General features: G+C 36.5%; 1 protein-coding gene across 1 annotated transcript; it reads left to right on the plus strand.

The window, feature by feature from the left end:
* The first annotated feature begins 853 nt into the window (after positions 1–853).
* Positions 854–2092, plus strand: LOC140989372 (uncharacterized). The gene is made up of 3 exons (XM_073458579.1): positions 854–1334; positions 1477–1568; positions 1669–2092. The coding sequence occupies exons 1-3, from the start codon at positions 1040–1042 to the stop codon at positions 1954–1956; spliced, it is 675 nt and encodes a 224-aa protein (XP_073314680.1). The 5' UTR covers positions 854–1039; the 3' UTR covers positions 1957–2092.
* Positions 2093–19321: the final 17229 nt, after the last annotated feature.

Raw genomic sequence — 19321 nt, forward strand, 5'->3', positions numbered from 1 at the left:
TTGTAGGTTGGCCTATTTCATACTTAGACTAGTTAAAAATTTGTTTTAATCCAATAAGTCAGCATTTTTCTTCGAGTAGGTCTCGTGTGAGATGGTCTCACAAATCTTTATCTGTGTGACGGGTCAACCCTACCGATACTCTTAGCATAAAAAGTAATACTGTTAGCATAAAAAGTAATACTTTTTCATGGATGACCCAAATAAGATATATGTCTCACAAAATACGACCCATGAGACCGTATCACACAAATTTTTGCCTTTTTTCTCCGAAATGACATGGATGACAATGGACGCCGCAAATATGTTTTATTCATGTTATTCATATAGATTGTATATTTATCCATTCAACACATGATACGTGTAATGAATGGATAAATCATGATCATTCATTTAATCATAATGTATTGATGAATGAACATAATTCATCACTCAGCACAAACATCATGTGCTGAGTTGACGAGAGCACTATTCATATAAGTAGAATCTACCAAACCCTGCAAGCATGTAGAAAACTTCACGTCAGTATTCCTTTGAAAATGAACTGCAAGTAAATAAACTAACTTATTTAACTAAAACTAATTGAGAAATGTTAAAACAACAATGAAGGTTACACTATTTTTAAATTACAAAAACTATCTCAAATGCACTTTAATTGAAATAACTCTATTAAAACCCGTTTATTTCAAACATTTGGGATAATTTTGTAATTTAAAAGTAGTGTATAACCGTGTGTGTAACTTTCATTGTCCTGATTAAATATCCAAAAACCCAAATAAGCCAACTTTCAAAATTTTCCTTTTAAAAAAATTAAACATGAATAAAACACAAAATTTATGTCACAAACATTTCTCAACGGCGGCCTCGCCCCCTTTGGTTTGTCCCTACTGGTAAGCATGACTGATAAGTGGACCAAGAAAGTGATCCGCCAAGTTTGGTGACTTTGTAATTCTCATATGCTTATTTCTTTTCTTGTATAAGTATCAATTCCCCCAGTGTCTATTTATTCATCGGAGTTGGAACTTAGGCCCCGTCACAAAATATGGGAAAAATTGGCACAAAAATGCCTAATTTTTGCTTGAACAGAATCAGGCCGTTGGTTCGAGTTCGTTCGCCTCCTGTTCAATCCAAAAGCCAAGAAAGTGAAACCGATCAAGATAACAAAGATGATCCCGGCTCCGGTGTCGAGAAATCTGGGGCCGTCAATGGCCGGAGAATTATGATCGTCGTAGATTCCAGCATGGAAGCTAAGCACGCGGTGCAATGGGCTCTTAGTCACACTGTTCAGAGCCAAGACATTATCATTCTTTTCTATGTCACCAAACCTTCAAATCAAGGTAGATCTTTTATCATAATTTTTACATTATGTGGCCAACATAAAGTTTACCTATCGAAAATTATAATTCCATACATGACATAAGATTTATTTAAAAGAGTGATTTTAAAAAATAAAAATAAAAATATGGGAGTATTTTGTAGGTGATCGACCAAGTAAGAAGGAAGTGATCAATCCAAGAATTCCTGAATTTCTCAGTGGTATGAAGAGTATGTGCCAATTGAAGATGCCTGAGGTTTGAGTTGTTTTCCTAACATTCGACTCGATTTTACCACAATCTTTAGCATGAGCCGACTTAGCCGATAGTGACGATATTTGGATTCTTGGCCTATTAGGTACATGTTGAGGTTGCAGTGGTTGAAGGGAGAGAAAAAGGGCCAACTATAGTAGCGGAAGCAAAGAAACAAGGGGTGGCACTGATGGTGCTAGGCCAGAAGAAACGGTCGGTCACGTGGCGGCTGATGTCGATGTGGGCCGGAAAACGAGTGCCCGCCAGTGGATTGGCTGAATATTGTGTCCAAAATGCTGGTTGTATGGCCCTTGCTGTAAGGAGGAAAAGCAAGAAACTAGGTGGCTATCTCATCACTACTAAAAGACAGAAAGATTTCTGGCTCTTGGCTTGATCAGTGTTTATCATTTTAAATTATATCTTTTGCTTAATTTGTTTATTTCATATTTAGTATGTAACATATAAAAAAAATATACACCAAGACCCTTTTCCATTGATCGTGCCATGTGAAGAGAGTTTATTTCTTTTTTTTTTTTCTGTACATAAACTATAGATGCATCTTGATTTTTACTAAAAAAAATTGTACGGTATTGTTTCCCTTAATTTGCCTCCCATGTTTTCAGGTCAAGGCAATGTCTGTGCCTGGAGTTCATAATATTTAGTGTTCTCTAATTTGCCTTCCCCGAACTAGCTTTTAGAACATGTTTTCCACCATTCATTGATCACTTTTTAAGAAGATAAACTGGCGAATAGTGCATATACTAAACCAGCTTTGTATTCAAATCTAAAATTGACTATAATTTTCCCATTCAAGATTTTCTTGTTATATGATTTATGCATTGAATTAACTGTATCTATTTTGCAAACATAAAAACCTTTATGAGACGGTCTATGAAACAGATCACCTATTTGGGTCACACATAAAAAAAATATTACTTTTTATGTCATGTCAGGAGAGATATGCTATTTTGCAAATACAACTCATAGAAAGGTTTGTCTAGATGGTCATGACCTGGTTTTTGTTTTTTATCTGCACAGTAGCACACTTGCCTCTCCATTTAATCCCTCTGTTCTTCATTTTTACATCCATGAAATTTGCCTGTTCTTCCTTTCATGGTTCGTGCCTTTGTCAAGTGTTTCGACCTTTTCAGTTTCAGCTTCCTCAAGAGTTTGCTGAAATATTGTGTGCGCAAAACTAATTATTCAATGACTTCATTACTATCAGCTTTATTACTGTCATTAACAGCTTGTGTTTCGGCTTTTGCCTTTCTTGTTATGCTTGAACCTCATTTCAGATGTTTGCAATGATGTCATCAATTCATCCAAAGTCATAGAATCCACGTCTTTTGCCTCTTCTATCGTGGTAACCTTAATTGCAAATCGTTCTGGAAGTGACCGTAAGGTCTGTCGCACCAATTCGGCATATGAATACTTCTCACCAAGGGCAAATGCTTGATTAGCAATGTCACACAATTTAGCATTGAAGTCAGCTATCATTTCCTCCTCAGTCATTCTCAAATCCTCAAATCTGTTATCCAAAATAAGAAGTTTATTAGTTCTGACTGCTGTTGTTCCTTCATGGGCTGTTTCAAGAATGCTCCACGCTTCTTTAGCTGTTTCACTTGTAGAGATTAATTTGAATTGATTTGAGTCTACTGCAGTGAATATCGCATTCAATGAAACCATCTTCCTCAGGAGACCACGATTCTTCAGCTTTCAAGGTTACTTGTCCTTCATTATCTTTTACAGTAGGATGCTCCCATCCAGTCAGAACAGATCTCCACGCCTTTTGGTCTATTGCTTTGATGAATACCTTCATTCTAGCATTCCAACACGGATAGTTTGAGCCATTCAATAAGGGCCGTGTCGACACACATCCTCCTTCTCTCAACATATCCATACCTGTAAACCGAACATAACCCAAAATCACATGCAGATTATGTTAGACTTGCTCTGGTACCAAATTAAAGTATTATAATTGGTAGTTCTGTTGATGTGGTTCGTTCTACTCGACAAGGTCCCGGCCCCAAAAGCAAACCAATCTTACTTATTCAAACGTGTTAGTGGCTTGGACTTGTACAAATGCAATATGGGAGCTCCACTCGACTTTTGATTGGAAACCCCTTTGGTTTCTGGTTTGTTCTCCTGAGAACGGGTGTGATGTAGCCAATCTTGATATTTTTGTCTGCGCCGCCTAACATGCACATTGCCAATCACGCATAAGCCCTTAATCTCTACTACTTCAATCAGTTACAGAATATCTCTTGTGATACAAGATCTACTCATTTAAAATCGACCCTTATTGTTGAATAAACTTCCAATCTTTTTTTTTTGAAAGGTAAGCTTGTAATTAAATTAAGATAAATCGTTCATTACTGAAGGGAAATAATATTTCCGAGAATAATTGATATAATTCATTAGATTTGAAGTATTTTCCTAAAATTATCTTTTCCATGTTAAGATGATTTGATATACTATCTTGTGAGATTTTGCCTTTCTAGATAATGAGATAAGCATACAAAAAATATTCTAGATATGATATTTAATTAATCAGATATGGTATCGCTGATTAAATAGAGTGTATATCTAATTAAACTTTAACATTCCTTGTGAAATAGGTTTCCTTGTGAAGATAAAATTCTACGTCTATATATAAGAGATCAAGGATATTGTTGAAGCGGCTCTCTCTCGGTCAATATACATTCACGTGTGCACGTTCAGAATTTTAGAGAAAATTCTATTGAAGTGACGTGCTGTGTTTTGAAGAGTGGTGATAGTGTAATGCCGTGAATGTTGAGAACATCTGCAGACAACATCTGGGAAGAAGTTGGCTAAAGACTGTTTCTCGTGGATCTCCTTTTGACATCACACTTTTGCTTTCTTGTTCTAGTTTTTATTCGTGATCTTTGTTTTAGAAATCATTTGTTTTCTCAAAAATTGTTGAGGAAATTGATTTTTGATTCAATCACTAGTGATAGGTTTTTGTAATCGGATAGATTTTCTAGTGATTAATTTTTGCCATAAGGCACCGCACAAGTATTTATACTTGTACATATTTAATCTCGTATCAATTATTTATTTAAAGTTAATTTGTGTTTCAAAATATAATATTCCGCTGAATGTTGTCTGAGATGTTGTAACATCTGGCACAACACTCACTTCTGATTAAACACATCCTATTCTGATATTGTTAGTATTTGAGGTATCTGTCGAACATCACGAGTTCTTTCAAGTGGTATCAGAGCCTACTCTTGACATACTAAGTGCTGTTTCTGGCTTTTGTTTTGTTTTGACAGAAATAATCAATGGATACATCACTTGCCAACACAGCGCTTCGACCACCAGTCCTAGATGGAACCAATTACAGCCTATGGAAGGTTAAAATGAGATACTACATAAAATCCTTAGATGAAAGGGCATGGCAGCGTGTCATCAATGGATGGACTTCACCAAGCATGACAGATCAAGATGGTGACAGCTTACCAAAACCCGAAACTGACTGGACTGCTGATGAAGTGCAAAGTTCGAACTATAACTCAAAGGCCTTGAATGCTATATTTACGTCGGTTGACACAAACATGTTCAGTTTAATCACAAACTGTACTTTTGCTAAAAGCGCATGTCATACTCTCCAAAGACACTGTGAAGGTTCCGAAAGTGTGCGACGAACCAGATTGAGAATGCTTACTTCCAAATTCGAGATGATGAGGATGGAAGAATCTGAGAACATATTGGAATATGATCGTCGCCTACGGGAAATTGCTAATGAGGCGTTCAGTCTTGGAGATCCCATCTCTAATGAACGACTAGTTAGTAAGGTTCTCCGTTCTTTGCCTGAAAGATTCAACATAAAAATCTGTGCGATAGATGAAGCTAAGGATACAACGCAAATGGCTTTGGAAGACCTTATCAGTTCACTTCGGACTTCTGAGATGAACATAGACATGCAGAAGAAGGATAAAGGGAAAACAATTGCATTCCAAGCTTCAAACGACACATACAATGACCTTCTTCAAATATCCCAAGAAGTCAATGAATCAGACCTTTGTGAGGACTCCATCTCCTTTATCACAAAGAAATTCGGGGATTACTTGAAAAGAATTAGAGATAAGAAGAAGGATGCACAACCCTCAAAATTTTCAAGTCTTCCTGCACCTGAAAGACCACAAAGACTTCCTGTCAAACAACAATCTCAACCAAGGAATGAAGGCAGAGAGCAATTTAACTCAAAGAAGTATGATTCAATGCAGTGTAGAGAGTGTAAGGGGTTTGGACACTATGCGAATGAATGCGCTAACAGATTGCAAAAGAACAAAGGCTACAATGCGTCTCTAAGCGATGAAGAATCTGATGAGGAGGAGAAATCCAATGATGAAGACAATCATATCTCCTTGACTGCATTATTGGCAGGAAATCACAAGCTACAAGTGAATCCTTTAGGTGTTGCTCTAGGTGTTGCCACACCTGGCCGCAACATCTGCAAAAATTCAATATGTTTGAAATCCACAACTTCTGGAAATTCGAGCGGAGATAACGGATCAGAATCTGATGATGAAGAGATAACTCTTGAAAGTGTACAGAAACTTTATGAAGAGCTGTTTGAAGATTGGACTAAAAGAAACAAGCTTAACTCCACTCTTGTAAAGGAAAATACTGATCTAAGAGCCGTGGTTGTCAAACTTGAAGTAATTCTGAGCAAAAAAGACTTAGAAATGGGAAAGATCAAAGAAGAACTTCAAAAGTCTACTGAAACCTTATCCAAGTTTAATTCAAGCACATCAAAGTTCGAATCCATACTTTAGATGGGAAGAGATGACAAGAAGGGATTAGGATTCAAAGACAGTGTGTACGAAATTGGTGAATGTTCCAAAACAACAGTCTTTGTGAAAGGAAAAACTGAAACATTCGCACCGCCACAATCTAAGCACTCAACCAAAAGCTCTCCACCGAAAAGACAACCCACTGCACCTGTTTCTAAGAAGAGAAAACGAAGGTATGTATGTCATTACTGCTTTAAGCCTGGACATATCAAGCCATATTGTTTTAAGCTCAGGGACGACCGCATGAACCAAAAGTCAAGCCGGATGTTACCCCGAATGTTGTCCAACATTTCCCGCAACATCTCCCACCATCGACCTACAGTAAGGCAGGTTTGGGTATCAAAGGTAAAAACTCTCTGTAATGTTGTTTATACTTCATCAGTATTTACATATACGTCTTAAACATTTACATATACTTCAATAGCCACAACTAATTCCCGTCATTCAAAACATTATCATTTTCATCACTTATAAAAATCACGTACATATGCAATTTTCTTTAAATTCAAGCAGGCAACGTATATTATCATAAAATCTTAAAAATCGTGAATCATGATGCATAAACATTAAAAACATGATAAATTTGTGCTCAGGGCGCTGCCAGTACCAAAATCTCACCCTGGTTGCAAAATGACCATTTTGCCCTTGGAAAACCAAAAATTACTGTTTTTGCCTTGGACCTCTAAAATTGACCCGAAGCTTACCAAACTCCTTCAAATGTCCCAAAACATTTTTAAAAGCAATCCTAGACATAAACTCGAGCCAAAATAAGAACTTAACTGATTCGTTTTAAAACTTGAACCGAGGTCCCGGTTTTAACCCGAATCGATCCGAAACTTAACCAAAACTTTCCCAACTTTTTATCACACGTTAAAAACATTTAAAAGGTCCTAAAATCATCAAAACTAGACATTTAAACCCCTCGATCAGACTCTGTAAGCTGCTGCTAATTCCCTCAACCACACTACTCGATCCTTAAACCCATCGCCCCTACACGTTCGTGTCTCTAGCCCAAAACCAAGTGAACCATCTCTTGAACCACCTCTCCTAGACCATCCTAGGACCTTACTAGACCGAGCCAACCCAAGGATTCAGCCCCCATGCAGTCTACAACACCCGCCCGATCGCTAAGAACCGCAAGTGTCACGTCGAGCTTTACCCCTTCCACGCGTGCAGCCGGCCCTTCAGTGGTCCCAGCGACGGTTGGCCCTTCCAGGGTCGTGACCCAGACCCACCAGGGTCTGGTCCAGACCTTGGTCCAGCCCTCACGCTACTCGTTCCACCCCAAGCCAGAACTATAGCCCCAACCAAGCAAGAACCCAAGAACAACTCTCGATCTCTCCTCCTACAGCAACACCGAACAACTATCACCCCAACAATCCTTCGTGACATCACTATCAGCCTCTAAACAGCCCTAAGCCGCAGCCCCTTGCACCTTAGTTCAGAAAAAACGTGAGTGGTTATCGTGGAAATGCATGAAACAAAGCAAAACCTATAAATCCTCATGTGCAGCTGCTGGATCGAAAGTTTTTACATGTTATAACACACATTTAACATAAATATGGCGTGAATGATACATAAAGGAGAATACAAGCATGCCTTGATGATTTGATGAAGAAAAACGAGAGGTAGGAGGCGCCGGGATAATTATTCCTTGCAAGAATTGAGGTGGCCGAGATTTTCTTGATGAAATGCTCTGAAAACATAGTGTGTTCTGATAGGAGAGGGTGTCGGCTGGTTGGGGAGGGATTAGGTTTAGGTTAAGGGCTAATTATGTAATATTTAAATGGTTAATAAATTAATTAATGGGCCCTAATTTGTTAATTTAAAGTTTAAATAGAATATTAAGCACAATTAGTTTAAAAATAGGCCTATTAAATCCAAACACGCTCTCGAAAAATATTTTGTGTTGGAAAGATTTTGAAAATATTAGCCGAACCCTCAAAAAGTCCCCTGATTCGATAAAATTTACGTACCATATAAAAATAAAATATTGCGGGTAAAATACCCAATAAAATCACATTTTCGAAAATACATTTAAAAACACCTTAAATAAATTTATAAAATTTAATCATGTTATAAAATAATTTTTTCGAAAATTATCCGGTCTCCGTTTCTCGTTCGGACGTGAAATGCACCTAGAAATCCTAATGCATGAACTTATAAAATAACATGAAATAAATTCTACCATGCATGAATTATGCATAAAAATAATTAAACACAATTTAATAAAATAAACAAGCATTTAATGCTTTAAAACAATTTAATAAAATACCAAAAAAATTTAATAACTTGCATGCATGTGGTTTACGTGGACCTTCAGGTTTTCGGGACGTTACACTGGTACTTTGATAGTGGAAGCTCACGCCACATGACAGGGTCAAGAGAATATCTCATCGATTACATGAAACAAAAATGTGGAAGAGTAACCTATGGAGGGGGAGCTAAAGAAAAAATTGTTGGAAAAGGAATTTTGAATGTTGAAGGACTACCAAAGCTCAATAATGTGCTTCATGTTGAAGGGCTAACCTCAAATTTGATAAGCATAAGTCAATTATGCGATGATAATTTGCATGTCAAGTTTAATAAGCATGCGTGTGAAGTTTATGATGAATCTAACAAATGCATCATGACAGGTACAAGATCTTCGGACAATTGCTATCAAATTGGTGAAGAAATGTCGTGCAAACAAGCACAATTCACTGAGCTTGAACTTTGGCATCAGAAACTCGGCCATGTTAATTTCAAAACCTTGAAGAAGCTGAGTAAATACGAGGCAGTACGAGGTATGCCAAATATCTCATCTGGAATACCCTATGTGTGCGGTGAGTGTCAAAAAGGTAAACAGACTCGCGTGTCACACCCGGTGTTGGCAACATCTGGGACAACACGCTGTCTAGAGTTATTTCACATGGATCGTATGGGACCTATGGAAGTCGAAAGTTTTGGAGGTAAGAAATATTCTTTCGTATGTGTTGAAGACTTCTCACGATTTTCATGGGTTAGTTTTATTAAGGAGAAATCAGATACCTTCAGTACGTTTAAAAAACTGATCACAAGAATCACAAACTTTCATGGTCTGAAGGTAAGAAGAATCAGGACTGACCACGGTAAGGAATTTTAGAATTCTTCATTCTCATCATTTTGTGACAGAAAAGGTATCTCACACGAGTTTTCGGCCCCAAAAACTCCACAGCAGAATGGAATAGCCGAACGCAAAAACAGGACACTTCAAGAAATGGCAAGGGTGATGCTGACCTCAAAGAATATCTCAAAGCGATTTTGGGCAGAGGCCTTAAATACGGCTTGTCATATCTCAAACAGAGTGTATTTGAGAAGTGTTTCAACCATGACTTCTTATGAAATAATCATGGGAAAGAAGCCTAATTTGAAATATTTTCATATTTTTGGCTGTATTTGCTACACTTTAAATGACAGGGATCGGCTTGCTAAATTCGATTCAAAGAGTGATAAGTGTCTGTTTTTAGGATATGCCACTAGTAGTCGAGCCTATCGTATGTTTAATCTAAGAACAAGGACTATTATGGAATCAATTAATATAGTTTTTGATGATTGTGCAGATCTCAAGAAGAAAACTGCTGAGGATGATAACGATGATCTTCTGGAAAACCCGACCGACCATTCTGGAAAATGCAGGTGTTGCCCCAGATGTTGCAACACCTAGCGCAACATGTGACAGTGAAGTCACTGAATCTGAGGACGAGGCAAACAATGAGGATGACACAGTAGATGATGGGCTAAATATACCTACCAAGATCCAGAAAAATCATTCATCATCTCAAATAATTGGAGGTATGCAAGGGGAAGTTCAAACTCGAAAGAAAGAGAAAGTTGACTACCGAAAGTTGGTTGGACTAGTGTGCATGAGTACTATGTACTCACAGGTTAGATTTTCATGTTTTGTATCTCAAATTGAACCTAAAAATTTAGAGGAAGCTTTAAAAGACGAATTTTGGATTAATGCTATGCATGATGAGCTTGAAGAATTTGTTCGGAATGATGTCTGTGATTTAGTTCCACCTCCTGACCATAGCAACATAATTGGAACAAAGTGGGTTTTTAAAAATAAAACTGATGAGTCAGGGAACATCATTCGAAACAAAGCAAGGTTGGTTGTTCAATGGTACACAGAGGTTGAAGGGGTTGATTTTGATGAGACCTTTGCTCCTGTTGCCCGTATTGAGTCAATTCGACTTTTGCTAGCCATTGCATGCTACATGAAAATAAAACTGTTTCAAATGGACGTAAACAGTGCTTTTCTGAATGGTTTCTTGAGTGAGGAAGTACATGTTAGAGTGTCTAAAGGATTCGAAGATCCACACAATCCGGATCATGTGTACAAGTTAAAAAAAGCTCTCTATGGTTTGAAGCAAGCACCACGTGCTTGGTATGGCAGATTGACTGATTACCTACTTGATATTGGATTTAAACGAGGTGAGGTAGATAAAACACTCTTCATTCAGAAATCCAAAGGTGAGTTACTTATATGTCAAATCTATGTCGATGATATCATCTTTGGCTCCTCATCCCAGAAACATGCTAATGACTTTGTTGAATGCATGCCTACTACATTTGAAATGAGCATGGTTGGTGAACTACACTTCTTTCTTGGTATGCAAATCAAACAAATGCATGATGTCATCTTCTTATGTCAGAGAAAGTATGCTAAGAATCTAGTTAAGAAATTTGCAAATGAAAACACCAAGCATATGAGGACACCTATGGGCTCAAATGAAAAATTATCTAAAGATGTTGAGGTCGAAGATGTTGACAACACCCTTTACCGCAACATCATAGGAAGTCTCCTGTACTTGACTGCTAGCCGCCCAGAGTTAATGTTCAATGTTTGCTTATGTGCTAGATACCAATCTAATCCTAAGATTTCTCATTTAAAAGCCATAAAACGTATTCTACGATACATAGCCAGGACAATTGACTTAGGATTATGGTATACTCATGACACCAACTAGAACTTAGTAGGATTCTCAGATGCTGACTGGACAGGAGATTTGGATGATAGAAAAAGTACCACTGGAGACTGTTTTTATCTTGAAAATAACCTAATATCATGGCATAGTAGAAAACAGAATTACGTTTCACTTTCGACTGCCGAATCTGAATATGTTGCAGCTGGAAGTGGTTGGACTCAACTTTTGTGGATGAAACAAATGATAGAAGACTACGGACTTAAGAGTGAACCCTTAGTAATGTATTGTGACAATTCTAGTGCAATAAACATTTCAAAAAATCCGGTACAACACTCTCGTACTAAGCACATTGACATCCGTCACCACTTTATTAGAGATCTAGTAGAGAAAGGATTGATTCGAATGGAATTTGTTGATACCAATAACCAATTGGCTGACATATTCACCAAATCATTAGACTTCGAGAGGTTCTCCGACCTTAGGAAATCTCTCAGCATGTGTTCTGTCTAATCATTCTTGGATGTTGTCTCAGATGTTACTGTAACGCCCCAGATTCGACGACTGTCCTCACTGTACCAAGACGAGTCTTTTCAGCGTGCTTATGTCCTCACTCACACGCACCCTAGGAAACTTCCCAGGAGGTCACCCATCCCAGAATTGCCCCAAGTCAAGCAGGCTTAACACTGAAGTTCTTATGTGATGAGATACCGAAAAGAAGATGCCCTTTCGTGGTATGAGTAGTACATATCAAATCTTTTAAGCCATCTTCAGCTGTACAGTCCATTACATTGAACAGTCTCAGAATCCTTCTCCTTCCGGTGTAAGATCGGTTCATTCATGTTCCCTCCGCCTAGAAGCCTGCCAGGAGCCGCTCATTGTCCGTGCAACCTCATGGCACCGGCGATAACCCCCCGCCCTCTTCGGCCCCGGGCCTCACATGCCCACCAGCTTCCGATTGGTTCGTCCCCGAACCCACACCGTACTAGGAGAGGTCGGCTCTGATACCAACTGTAACGCCTCAGATTCGACGACTGTCCTCACTGTACCAAGACGAGTCTTTTCAGCGTGCTTATGTCCCCACTCACACGCCCCCTAGGAAACTTCCCAGGAGGTCACCCATCCCAGAATTGCCCCAAGTCAATCACGCTTAACATTGAAGTTCTTATGTGATGAGCTACCGAAAAGAAGATGCACCTTCGTGGTATGAGTAGTACATATCAAATCTTTTAAGCCCTCTTCAACTGTACAGTCCATTACATTGAACAGTTTCGGAATCCCTCTCCTTCCGGTGTAAGATCGGTTCATTCATGTTCCCTCCGCCTAGAAGCCTGTCAGGAGCCGCTCATTGTCCGTGCAACCTCATGGCACCGGCGATCACCCCCCGCCCGCTTCGGCCCCGGGCCTCACAGTTACAACATCTCGGACAACATCTACCATGCATCCGCATCTTTAGGACTTAGACATACTGCATTGCATTCATATTATGATATGTCGTGTTGAAACTGTGTAGCATAATTTTCTAATGCACTTACAATTCCTAGTTACCTCTTAAAACTTCACACCTTTACATGCGAATTTGGTCACAAAAGAATTGAAGAATAGTCACTTGACCTTAACCAATGTGACAACTAATCCAAGAAGAATTTGAAAAATTGTGATTAAAATTTTGATATGTGATTAGAAGGAAAGATGGAAAAAGCTGCCTAAAGTAGCCCAATGAAGGCTGGACTTTTAGTGCGGGAGTTATCCCTTCTAAATGTTAACACAGAAATAGAAGAAAATGGAAAAAGCTGCCTAGAAGAGTCCATTGAAGACTGTTCTTCTAGTGTGGGAGCTGCCACTTCTATGTTCAGAAATTCTACAAGTTAGTATGAAGAAAAACTGAAAATTGTTTCTGGAATTGTAGGTGTTGTCAGAAGATGTTGCCAACATTTGTGAAAACAATTCATCTGTAAATATATCTCATACTTGTTTTCATGTTTCTATTCTCGTTACATTCTGTTATTAGTCATAAATAGGTCATGCATAAACATAACATTGTGAATATAGTCGTATCACGAGGACATAAGTATTTGAACAATGTAACATTCGTTGAAAATCCAGACTGGGTGAAAATCTCTAATTTATGTGATCATTGATGTCCAGTGGGGCTAAAACTCGATGTGGAGTTATATCTGGAAATTTTGAAAGTGGCTAGTCTCAGATTGTCTCTGTAATATTTGAAAGGGTGTTAAGCTCCTAAACAGTGCCGTTATTTTCTTACCGTTGGGGAAAATTCTGTTACCGTGATTGTTTGATTTTGTTACCGTTAAATTAATTACTCATACTTATCTCATTCATTTACACCGTCTAATTCATCGTTATCTGCCTAAATATTTCTCGAATTTTCGTACCATCCTCTCGCAACTTTTCTCTGCAAAACCTTTCCCCAAAATTTTCAATTCGTCTCTTCACTTGAAATTTATCTTGTGCAAATGGCAAGAAAGGACTTTGATCCCCACGATATTCGAAGCGAAATTGGTCATACAGAGGATGTTTCCTCACCTCTTGCAACATCTGCTGCAACACCTTCTGTCCAGAATTTGTAGATCATCCCTGCTGTTCTAATGCCCGAACCTCTGGAGGTGATTGCACCGGGCGAGCCTGAAAATGCGTTTGACATTGATAACCCACCAATCATTAGGGTTTTTGATCCACCATCTCTTCCTAAAAGACGATCAAAAAGGCAGGAAGGATATAATCCTGATCTTACTCCTGGGAAGCGTTTCCGTTTCAAGGGTCCAGCCATCCACTCGGCCGTCATTAATTGATCCTAATAGCTCCTCGGGAGATGACTCTGACGATGCAGATTTTGAGCTGGTTCCTCGCAAACGGCCTGTTCCTCTGGGTCCTGCTACTACTGGTAAGACCCCCGCATTTTCTTCTGCAAATGTTCCCTTGCCTTCGCAGAAAACACACACTGCATCTAAAGCAGATGACAATGAGATCTCGCTGGCTCAATTTATGGCCACATTAAAGAAAAACAAGAAATATGCTCAGCCCAAGCCTCGCACTTTTCCAACTGTTTCCATTAATGACGAGATAAGAGACTCCTCGGCTAGTCTCTCACCAGGTACTAAGTCTGGTGGCCCTTCTCACCATCCTGACGACTCACTTGATGAGCATGCCTCATCTGCTCCTGATGTTCTTGAAGAGTCCTCTGCTGCGTAAAATATTACGGAGAATATGGACAACATTGTGGACAACACATATGTTTCTGACTATGATTTGACTACCGCGTTCTCAGACAAATTCTACACTGAGCGAGCCTCTGCTCAATGGAACCTGTATGCGCATCGCTTATTTTTGGAAGAAAAGAATATTGATGAGGCTGTCTTTGCAAGACACAATTTGCTAGTTTTTCTCAAACACTGCCACCTGTTCTCCACCGTCTCAGCAGTAATACCTTTTTCCAGACTACTTGTACTGGAATTTTATGCAAATTTGTCAACAGCAGTGGGTGATGAACGCTCATTGAAGTACGAGAAAGTCTTCGTCAGAAGAAGGATCTATGACTTCAATCTCTCGGTTATCAATGAGCTCTACCAGACCTCTACAAGGGATGGTGATGGAATTGCTCCGGACATTCATCTTGTCACATCCACAATCACTGGGGGCATTATTACTCAATTTCCGAGTCATCCAAAGAAGCTACTCGCTGCCAACCTAACCTCATTCTATTCGGTGTTCCATAAGCTTTCCATTCGAAACTGGACTCCTTCCACAAACACCACCACCGTCACAAAACATCAAGCTCCGATCCTATATTCCATCGGGACAGATGGAATGCGCAATTTTGGCCAGCTGGTTTTTAACACCGTACTTCAGTATGCTGATGGAGGTCTTAAGTCGTCCAATCTTCATTTTCCAAGTTTAATCTATGGGGTGTTAGTGTCTCAAGGATTTATTCGAGATGTGAACGAACCACTGTCTACCAGTGGAGATTCATTAAAAATTGCTCCGGCCTTCTTTAAGGGCAATCGGAAGATTGATCTTCCCTAGAAAGACTCTTTTTCTGCCCCTGCTAAGGATTCCACTTCTAAATGCAAGACCGACGCCCCCATGTCCTCTGACTTTATACTGCTTACTGTCCCCGAGGTGCACGCCCAACTTGATCATGCTCTGGTAAAAATTGAACAAGCCAAGGCTGCTATTGAGCGAGCAAAGGCTGATATTGCCTACTATGAAGATTTGGCTACAACCTATCGGCTTCTTCTGGATGTGGGAGTTCATTCTGGACAAAAAGGGGGAGATAATCAAACTAAAGCTGGTCCATCTGGGACCAAAGTCACTGACGGAGTTGAAGAGCAAGAGGATTCTGATGAAAGGGAAAATGAGAATTAAGTAGTTTGGTTGAAGAGTTATATCTTTTTGGTTTGCTTTGTTTTATGTTGTGTGTTACTTAGATCTATCAGTCAGTATTTTGAGTAGGTTTTATGTTGTCTTTATGCTTGTTATATGTGCTTAAATAATCTGTTAAAAAAATGATGCAGGTGTTGTCTCATGTGCTGTCAGCAAAACCCACAACACCCGTGTTAACATTACTTTATTCAGGGGGAGAAGATTCTTTAACTCGGGGGAGTTAGCTAGAATATAAAGAATTGAGTTTGATCTCATTTTGTCCAGAAAGGCAAAAAGGGGGAGATTGAAGGGAAATAATATTTCAGAGAATAATTGATATAATTCACTAGATTTGAAGTATTTTCCTAAAATTATCTTTTCCATGTTAAGATGATTTGATATACTATCTTGTGAGATTTTGTCTTTCTAGATAATGAGATAAACATACAAAAAATATTCTACATATGATATTTAATTAATCAGATATGGTATCGATGATTAAATAGAGTGTATATCTAATTAAACTTTAACATTCCTTGTGAAATAGGTTTCCTTGTGGAGATAAAATTCTACGTCTATATATAAGAGATCAAGGATATTGTTGAAGCGGCTCTCTCTCGGTCAATATACATTCACGTGTGCACGTTCATAATTTTAGAGAAAATTCTATTGAAGTGACGTGCTGTGTTTTGAAGAGTGGTGATAGTGTGTGGCCGTGAATGTTGAGAACATCTGCAGACAACATCAGGGAAGAAGTTGGCTGAAGACTGTTTCTCGTGGATCTCCTTTTGACATCACACTTTTTCTTTCTTGCTCTAGTTTTTATTCGTGATCTTTGTTTTAGAAAGCATTTGTTTTCTCAAAAATTGTTGAGGAAATTTATTTTTGATTCAATCACTAGTGATAGGTTTTCGTAATCAGATAGATTTTCTAATGATTAATTTTTGCCATAAGGCACTGCACAAGTATTTATACTTGTGCATATTTAATCTCGTATCAATTATTTATTTAAAGTTAATTTGTGTTTCAAAATATAATATTTCGCTGCATGTTGTCTGAGATGTTGTAACATCTGGCACAACACTCACTTCTGATTAAACACAAATTTACTATTTTACATCCTAATCTGATATTGTTAGTATTTGAGGTATCTGTCGAACATCACGAGTTCTTTCAATTACAAACTCGACCATAATTAATAAACTTCTTATTAAGGAATCGCATAATAAAAAATAATAGTTTTAAAAATAAAAGTTATAAATTTTGTAATTTGAAATAGTAAGAATTAAAATAAAATTTAGAAAAATGTTATATAATATAATAAAGCCATATAGTAAGTTTTAGTTTGATATGACTTTATATTGTTAGTAACTTATTATAGAGTACTCTTGTATTTTATATCGTAAAAGATAAAGTTTGTTTTTAATGCATAATTTCTCTATTTTGGTTAAGTTTATGTTGATTTTGGTTAGGTTTCAATTTTGATTAGTGGTGTGTTTTCTAGGAATTTTTTTTTTCTTTTTAAATGTATTGTAGGACTTTCTTTAATCTTTTTATATTGTGGGATTTGGTCCTATATATCTTCTTTTGTGCTTGGTATTTAAATGTTTTGGTAACTTCCCATGCTGGATTTGGAGGTTTATATGATAATCAGCATTTTGTAAATTATTAGGTCATGCTTGATATGATTGAATGGAATAAACTATGAATATAATGAATTTTGGAATGAAATGAAAATATAAATGAAATGATATATCTATTCAATTTCTATGATGGAAATGAGAAAAAAATAGAATAAAATGAAATAAAATTATTTTTAATACATAGATCATATTATATATAAAATATTTAAATAATAAGTATTCTATATTTATTTCATCTTACTATCATCATCTTCATTATTTATTTTTATTATAATTATAATTTTTATTCAATAAAAATAATTATTAATATTTTATTTGGTATATCATTANATATATAGAAAAATGTTAAAATGTTACTGACACTGACATAATAAAGTTATGTAGAAAAATGAATAAAATTTTAAAAATTAAAAAATGACTAAATTTAAATTTTGATAGCATAAATAATTAAAATCTAAAAAGAAATTTTATAAAAATAGGTCATAGAAAGGTTTGAGTGGATGATCACCTAAAGATGCGGAATATTCATATAAATAACATAGCACAAGTCATATTTTTCTTTTTTATTTTATACAATAAAAGTCCATTTTACAATTACTTAAATTTGTTTCTTCACATGATCAGAAATATACAAGGAAAATAGTTTGTTTTTTTCCATTCACTTGTTTAATTTGGGTTTTTTTTTCAACATTTGTTTTTAGTATACTAACTTTTAATTTTCAGTTATTTGAGTCCAACATGACACTAGAAAATTCTAAAATGATTAAATTGCTGACTTGTCAGACTTTATGTCAGCAATTTGACTAAAATAATCAAAAATTAAATGTTAGTGTACAAAAATCGAATTTTGACAACTTAGAGGTGTGTATTCAATCTTAGAAATTTAATTATTTTTATTGAATTTTGTAGAGTTTAAAAGTTTTGAGTTATTAAACATAGAGTTTTATAAACTCTATAAAAGTTTAGTGATATTCAAATTAGATTTTTCTATAGTCTTAAAAAAGTTTAGTGGTATTCAAACTTGACTTTTTAAAAATTTATAGGTATCTAATATTTTAAGAGATTTACAATGATTATAATATAAATCTTTATATACAAACATTAAAACTCTAGGTACAACTTTAGAAACTCAAAAATTGTCTTCTACTCACCCTAAAGATTTTGGTATACTTTTAACCGAACAAAATATCTTTCTCACCCCATATACCTCTCTTCCTCATTCAAAGACGTCGCTTTTCTCCTTTAAAGACAAGTCGAGGGTTCCTTGAATTTCATATGTATGATCCTTTCTTGAATTATTATTGATTTGATAAAAAAAAACATATTATGGTTTCTATGTATCTCTTTCTGTGTTCCGTTCGTTGTTGTTTCTGTCTGTTTATGTGTGTGCTCCAAATTTTTGCATATAATGTGATATGGGGAAGTCTGTATATCTGGCTTTTGGTTTCTTAAAAAAATAATATGTTTCAATTTCTGTATTTTCTGTTGTTTCTAGTTAGAAATTAAACTGATTTTATTTATCTAATTTTATGTTTAGTTTCTTTAAAAATTAATTTTTTTCAATTTTTATATTTCATTTTGTTGAAGCTAACAAATTGTCAACAGTTGGTTATTACATGTTGTACCGAGATGAACAAATTGGAGATAATTTATGAGGATAACAACTTTGATCAAATATTTGACACTCAAGAATAACAACGAGCAAATGCAAATGCATAGAGAGAAACTATATCAAATCGAATGTGGACGTTGATCATATTGATGATAACGAACCTTAGATTTTTTTCATAAAATAATACTTAAAATTTATCAAATTTAATACTATTTTGATTAGTTATTTATCTATATTGATTAAAATTTGATATAAGCTTATAAATTAAAAATTTATTGATTAATTATTTATTCATGATGAGTAGATCGGGGGTTGAAATTTTGATTTTGTTAAATTGAATTGTGATTTTTTCATA

The sequence above is a fragment of the Primulina huaijiensis genome, chromosome 12, assembly GCF_012295235.1.
Source record: "Primulina huaijiensis isolate GDHJ02 chromosome 12, ASM1229523v2, whole genome shotgun sequence".
Classification (NCBI taxonomy): Eukaryota; Viridiplantae; Streptophyta; class Magnoliopsida; order Lamiales; family Gesneriaceae; genus Primulina; species Primulina huaijiensis.